Source organism: Miscanthus floridulus, chromosome 17 (assembly GCF_019320115.1).
Source record: "Miscanthus floridulus cultivar M001 chromosome 17, ASM1932011v1, whole genome shotgun sequence".
Lineage (NCBI taxonomy): Eukaryota > Viridiplantae > Streptophyta > Magnoliopsida > Poales > Poaceae > Miscanthus > Miscanthus floridulus.
Window position 1 is genome coordinate 103,036,474 of NC_089596.1, and position 7,571 is coordinate 103,044,044.

General features: G+C 50.4%; 1 protein-coding gene across 1 annotated transcript; it reads right to left on the reverse strand.

Annotated features, from left to right (window-relative positions):
- Positions 1-1,491: 1,491 nt before the first annotated feature.
- On the reverse strand, positions 1,492-2,894 carry LOC136518393 (ethylene-responsive transcription factor ERF061-like). The gene has a single exon (XM_066512043.1). The coding sequence runs from the start codon at positions 2,764-2,766 to the stop codon at positions 1,852-1,854; it is 915 nt and encodes a 304-aa protein (XP_066368140.1). The 5' UTR covers positions 2,767-2,894; the 3' UTR covers positions 1,492-1,851.
- Between the last annotated feature and the right edge of the window lie 4,677 nt (positions 2,895-7,571).

Consider the following 7,571-nt stretch of genomic DNA (forward strand, 5'->3'; position numbering starts at 1 on the left):
CTTTTCAGCGAAGCGAACAGGACGGGGTTCTTATCCCTCACGACTCACGTGCGTTTAGCATGCACTTGACGGGCACCGGTTCTTCCTCCACCATCTGCTGCGCAACAAAGAACAAACCCCTAGCCTTTAGTTCCCATGGCTCGTGGATCCATCCACCGTACAGAACGGGGCTCAACCTGAAACTTAGCAACATGCCAGAGCATCGCAATTTCTTACAGTAATGTCTGAGAGGCTAACAGGCCAACAGCTGAGCCTGCTGCAGCCATCGGCCGGAGCAAGCAAAGAAACAGACTGAACGCGTACCTGAGAAATGTCAAGAGCATTTCGGTTTCAGGGAACGGATGCGTCGTCGACGTTCAACGCCGCCGATGGAACAGGTTGTCCATCCTGTCCCACGCTTCCCCCGGAAACCGGAGATTTTAGCCCTGTGCAGAGGCAGATGCATGTGTGTGCATATTGAACCGTTCGGATCCTCAGGCGACCAGCAGGGCTCATTGTACTATCAGCGCTGTATTGTTTGACTTGTTGTCCATCTGTATCAGCAAACTAATTCTGGTTGACGTTCTGCGATTCGTCCTCCGCGGATACTGAAATTTCGTACGTGCAGGTGAGAATGTAGAATGATGTACGGAGTACCTTCGTCCGGAAAATAATCCAATCTTCGTTTCAGAGAGAGAGAGAGAGAGAGAGAGAGAGATTTCTGAATGGAGACACCGTACATCCCCAGGCTGGTTTCATCGTTTCAATTCATTTGTGTCACCACAGTTTGGGGCTGTACCCTTGGATCATATCTTGACAGGCAACGATCTCAGTTCCTCGCAACTGAAATCGGACGCCTGAGAATAGTGCCGCAGCCTTTAGGAAGTAGTAGACGCCTAGACCCGCAACCGTTCACAGCAGTGAGTGAACTCTGACGGCTGCAAAAGTAACCATTGAGGCTCAGAACCAAACTCTCAGTTAGGATTCAAGTTGGTGCTGCTGCTATTTTCCCAACATTCCAACGATGGCCGTACCGGACCGATTTTTGGGCTTTTTTTTTCGTTTCAGCAAAGTGGAGCCCAGTTGAAGCAGCTAGTACAGTTGAGTCCACATTCCTACCGTACCATACCACTGGGACAGCAAAACGCTGCACGTGATTGATGGAACCAGTAATCTCCCCCATGGACCACCACTGTCCACTGCGAGGCATCTTTCAGAAAATCAAACGGAACGAACAGGCAGACAGGTGCATGAGGATTGCAGAGAAAATCTTCCTCTGTTTCTCGATCGCATGCTCTGCTCTCCACTGTTCATCAGGTCGTCCATCTCAGGCTGCACGCAACGCAAATTCAGGTTCAGGGTCTAGCTCGACAGAGCGTGTGCAGTGCAGACTGCAGACACGCTTCTGGAATCTGAGCCTCAGGAGATTGCTTGCAGCTCTCACACAATCATCTCTTTTGGAGGAGTATATTGCAGTATACTAGGAGTAGGCAGTAGCATACAAAACAGAAGAGAACAGAGGAGATGACTCATAACAGTCGAAGACGCTGGAATGCTTATGCAGAGAATCAGCTATCAGTCTTTACAGCTCGTCGACACACGCGACGAATTCGAGTATTCAGATACTACTAAAATCATGGCTAGCAGGCCCGGTTTTCTTGGGCATTTTATTGCTCATGGTATCATCATCTTCCTTCTACTAATAGTTGGTTATATACTCTCATAATTTGAAAACGGAACAGCACCTAGATGCAAGGTCGGTCTACAAGCTCACGCGACGAGGCAGCCATGTCCAAGCAAGGACATCGATGTCGTTTTGTCCCGGTGTCCATGGCGGTCCCGTTGATCGGTTCGTTCCATGCGGTTAGCCGGCTAGAAGTTAAGCATCTCCCAGATGAGCTCCGGGTCGAACGACGGCATCTTCTCCAGCGGGCAGTCGCCGTCGGCCGAGGCGGCGCTCACGGACAGCACCCCGTCCGGCGACCCGCACGGCGTGGTCGACGTCTCGGAGGTAGTGGTGGTCGTCGTCGCGGCGCCCTCGGAGGCGACCGGGCGCGCGGCGGCTGGTTTGTTGGCGGCCTCGGTGCCGAAACCGGAGCGGACGCTCTCCATCTCCTCGCGCTGCTTGCGCGCGCGCGAGCGCTTCCGTGCCATGCGGGCGCGGATGGCCTGGATCTTGGCGTCGACGGCGGCGCGGAGCTGGCGGAGGTGGTCGGGGCAGTCCGGGTCCGGCCCGTCCATGACGCCCGGGAAGTTGAGGCGCGCGTACTCGCCGCGGAGCCTGTAGGCGGCGCGGTCGTAGGCGTGCGCGGCGGTCTCGGGGGAGTCGTAGGTGCCGAGCCAGACGCGCACCCGGTTCTGCGGCAGCCGGATCTCCGCCACCCACTTGCCCCACTGCCGCTGCCGCACGCCGCGGTACAGCTTCTGCCGCAGCATGGCCGCCGCCGCAGCGTCGTCGGGCGGCGCGGGCGCCTGATGGGGCTGGAACTGGAAGCTGGCCGAGGCCGAGGCGGCGGAGGACGACGAGGAGGAGGACGAGCTGGCGGCGGCGACGGGCGTCTGCGTCTGCGGCTGTGAGGCGGCGAAGTGGCGGAGGAGCTCGCACTGGCGGTAGTAGACGCTGGAGCCGAGCGGCGGGATGGTGACCGGCGGCGGGAGGTGCGAGAAGACGGTGTCGAGCGCGCTGGTGCCGCCCGGGGAGGAGAGCAGCAGCGAGGACACGGCGGAGCGGACCTCGACGGGGAAGCTGCTGCCGGCCGGGGGCAGCGTGCGGAGGCTCGCGTCCATGGGTGGGCTCGCTCCGGCGTGCGGTGTGGTGTATGGGCGCGATTTGGAGGAGTAATTGCGGGAGGAGGCTGTTTACGGCCGTGGCGGGAAGGGCATTCTGGGGACGATCACTGATCCTTTTGCACGGGCTGCTGATCAACAGGGCGCGCGCCAGGCGGCCTTATATAAGCGAGGCGTCCCATCGCGGTTTTACGATTATACCCCCTGGCTGGACGGCATGTGTGAACTGGGTGACATCGTCATCTCCGCTAGCGGCGGGTGCCAGAGAGAGAGAAAAACAGCTGGTCGGTTGTGCAAACTGCAGCGGCAGAAGTCAACTCCTCGCTCAGCAATTCAGCATGTCTACACTGCCTAGCTGATTGACCTTCCATCATTCTTTGATCAGATTAGGATGGAGTGATACGTACAAATTTGACTCGGTTCACCGCGGTGTCAATGTCAAATTGTCAACGATACCTGGAAATAATATTTGCTCCCAGAATTCTGATAAGTCATAATGTCCTGCTTGTTTAGAGACAATATAAAATATTCAGTGTCTCGAAGAAGTTAGAGGACTGCTACTGCTACGGGGCTTAAAACCCAAGGTCGTTTCTTTCTCTCTTTTTTCCTTTTTGACTGCAGAACGTGTGGTTAACAATAAACTACAAACTTTGGTTGCCTGCGAGAAATAGCATCTGCATGGGCCTAACCTCAAAGTAGCAGCAGCACAGCGGTTGCATTTTTGTGTGCGTCACGGTGACTCACACCGAGGATCAGGATGGGCAGTTTCGGGAACGCGTCTGCCCGGTGGGGTGGATGAGGGATGGCACGTGGCGACGGGCCAGCGGACGGCGACGTAGCTACGATCTGGGGGCAGCAGCGTCAAAAGAAGGTTCCTGCAGTCGGAAGAGAAGATGAGCAGCAGCCGCGCGTGACGAAGGCCGCCCAAAAGCAAACTTTTGGCATTTACGAGGATTGGTTGCGGTGACAGCGTCCGTCCTCTGCTTTCGGGCGCCACGTTTCCCCGGGGACGGACGGACAGACACGTCGGCAGCACAACTACCCGCCCTGGACGCCGCAGAAACAGCCGGCCTAGGAACCGGGCGAGCTGGCGGCTCATGCCAGCAAGCTAAGTGCACGTGTGCCGCGTTCACGTGGTGTACTACTCCCTACCTTTTGAATTGAATTGATTGATTGCTTCACGTACACTTTCGAAATGAGATTTCCAATCTTTCTGGAGTGGTGAGAATAAGTTGGTCGTTTGAGTCTCCGTGCGCGGTTCGTATGATTTTTGTCTCATAATGTATTTGTAAACTAAAATAAAGTTAATGGTATGCGTTTGTACTTCTTCTCTCTCTCTCTCTATTTTGAAAAAATACGTACAAGCGTATCACCGAAGAAACAGCTTGGGTTGGAGTGAGAAAAAAAAGAGAGGCGTGTACTAGTCCTGTTGTTGTTCAGTGAAGTACGTACTCCTACTCTGTTGATTTTTGCTTTGCCTCACTGTGAGACCCCGCCAATGGGCCAAAAGCTGGGGCGGTCTGACGATGGGCTGAGCTGAATACCGAGCACTGTAGTGCTGGGGTGATATGAGCTACTGTAGCTTCATGGAATACTGTAGCTACGGGGATTAGTACCACATCGGAACCTTGCAGGCAACCGAACCAACTTAAAAACCGAGCTCTGGGAAGCTATTTAACTCCGGTTTGATATTTTTTGCGTGAAGTGAGACGAAATTAGCAGACGTGGTTTATTTAACGAGTAGAGTAGATCTTAGCTGTTTTTTTAGGCCGGAGCGTGGTTTTACGGAAGAACTAAAGCGTAAGAGAGTTAATTAGTAGATGTGATTCATTAGAGTGGTTTATTTAATGTGTAGAGTGGATCTTAGCCGACCAGGCACTCACCTCTCTACGGACTAAGAAACAAGGAGAGGTTCAAAGAGTCCTATCTTGATGATGGTGAAGCAAGGCAACCCGAACACCTTTTTTTGTGTACCAAGCGACAGAACGGAGAGGGAACAGTTGCGAGCAGCATGCCACGCATTTGCGTTCTAGAAACCGTTTTTTTTCCTTCCATGGTGTGTATCACTGAGAATATCTGTACATGCTTTCATTAAAATGGCTCCAATTGTTTGGTCTTCTTTTTGCGCTTGGTGCTTGTAGATCCTTTTGTTCTTGGGCTCTTGGCCTAAACCGAACAAACGGTACGGAGTAGATCCTACCTGTTTACTTTGGGGAAAAGGAAAGATAGTTTGCTAGCTCTTTGTTATACGTTATGAGTTGTTACTTCCTTCGTTTCAAATTATAATTTACCGCGCCTTTATCCTAAGCTAATTTCTCAAACTTCGACTAAGATTTTAGAATAAAAATGCATCAGCACCTGTAATAACAAATTAGTTTCAATAGATCCTCCATGAAACATGTCATGGCAGGGCTTTTATTAGAGCTTGTAGTGTTAGTAATATTTTATTTAAAAAGAAAAAAAGCAAACTTGGTCAAGAATCTGTCTGAACTGTAGTACTCTATCCGTTCCAAATTATCAGATGTTTTTAGCTTTTCTACATTCATAGCTTTTACTATGCACCTAGATATATGGTATGGCTAGATACATAGGAAATGCTATGAATCTAGAAATACCAAAACATTGTATAATCTGGGACAGATGAAGTAATTTATAACTCTACTAGGAGAGCGGACGAAAAAAAAGATTTTCTAACTAATTTCGAAAGATAAGCAGGAATCCAGATATTAATGGCAACACAACACAATCATTGAAATTGGCCTTGAACGCGTACGACGTCGCTGTGGCAAGGGAAATGGTAACAGTGCTTGCCAGCCAGCTCAGATGGATCAGTCGCCAGGAATGGAATACAGTAGATACGTACGTACCAAGTCAAAGTGAGGCCATAGCTGGGACCACGACGGCGGAACCGTTTCCGTTTCTGTGCCTGTTTGCTTAACCTGTTTGGCCGCGCGCTGTATGCATGGACACGGCACGATCTGTCGTCAGACAACAATTTTCACGTGTAAATCCTTGCCGCGCCACCCCTGTTGGCGCGGCAGTACTGTAGCGCCGTGTTAATCAGACTGGTGCAGCAATGTACAATCTTAAAAAATTTGTATTTTTTTTCATACGACTTCGGATGAAGTTGATCTTTATATGAACATTGTAGCTCTCGATGAGATATACAACTTTCCAGTTTTGAGTTTTTCCATTTGAGGTCGCTAAGATGCTAAAAAAATTAAACAAAGTTTCAGCAGTATATTAATCGTGCACAAACGCTTGTCACCTTAGAAAAATCATATCTTTGTTATATGGAGTCAAATGGAGATACTTTCTATATAAAAATTGTAGCTCTCAAAGAGATCTACAAGTTTCTAGTTTTGAGTTTTTCCATTTAAAGTCGTTAAGATGCTCAAAAAAATTAAACAAAGTTTTAGCAGTATATTAATCGCGACAGGCGCCTGTCGCTTGGAAAAAACATATCTTTGTATATGGAGTCAAATGGAGATACTTTCTGTATGAAAGTTGTAGCTCTAGATGGGACCTACAAATTTATAGTTTTACGTTTTTGCATTTGAGATCATTAAGATGTTAAGAAAAAATAATATAAAGTTTAAGCATCGTATTAATATCGTACAAGTTCTTGTCGCCTTAGAAAAATCTTATCTTTTTATACGGTGCCAAATGAACATATTTTTTACGTAAAAGTTATAGCAGTTGATTGGATCTACAACTTTATAGTTTTTAGTTTTTTTCATTTGATGTTATTTTCTTTTGCGCGCGATGTGACTGATTACTAATCGAGAGTCTGACTCGGGAGTTAGATTTGGAATTTGTTTTAAGAAAAGGTTAAAAACAATTCTGACGTGCCGTGCTCCCACACGCACAGAGGCCATGAATGACTAACTGACTTGTTGACGACCGATCCAGGTGTCGTACAAGCCTAACGAACAGCAGAGCAAATCCCCGACCGACCTCGACCTAACTCCGGCCCATGAGCCGTGACCCCATGTCAGCATCGGAGCATCCCAAAGAACATCCCCGAAGGCCGGGCCGGCCATGCATCTTTGAGGCCAGCAGATCGGCAGATGCATGACTGAGCATGCACTGCCTGATTGATTGATCGCCAAGCATTTCCAGCTGTTCACACACCGTGCATGATGCATCTCCGGTCTGTCTGCCGCTGTACTTGCTTCGTTCCCTCAGCAGCTGGACTCTGAAGTGGTAGGCCGGGCCGGGCTGGGGTTCAGCAGCAGACCAACCCTGAAACTGAAATAAACCCATCTCTTCAGGTTATCCGAGAGCTTTTCAGAAACGCGCAGCACACATGCCGTGGCGTCCTGCACTGAAGGACTGTGCATTAGCACTGCCGCTTGGTTGCACTGCGAGCTGCAGTTCCATGCACGAGGTCTATGTCTAGCACACTAGTAGTAGTAGTAGTAGTACTTTCTACTACTAGCTCTGGCTCTGAAAGTCTGAATGGATGAAGGAAGGGAAGAGGCGCCACAGTACAGCAGCCAGTACCAGTGACGACAGTTGAGAGTAGGACCACAGAGGCAAACGATCTCTCTGGATCTGCAGGACAGCGCAGCGGGAGCACGGTTTCTTGGTGGCGCCGAGCAGTGAATGCGATGAGGTGTGCCGTGCCGAGACACCCGATAGCACTTGGGCATTGAAGCGCTGAAGGCGAGGGCAACAGCGCCGTCGCGGCTCGCGCGCGCGTGAGGACGACGACGGGTGGTGGACGACTGAGGAAGGAGAAGGAGAAGTCAATGGCCCGTGCCCGTGTCGGCGTGTAGGGCAGGACACGACCAAAGGCTATT

What these genes read in the sequence shown, in the direction of transcription:
- LOC136518393 (XM_066512043.1), bottom strand. Translation starts at nt 2,766, where the DNA reads ATGGACGCGAGCCTCCGCACGCTGCCCCCGGCCGGCAGCAGCTTCCCC.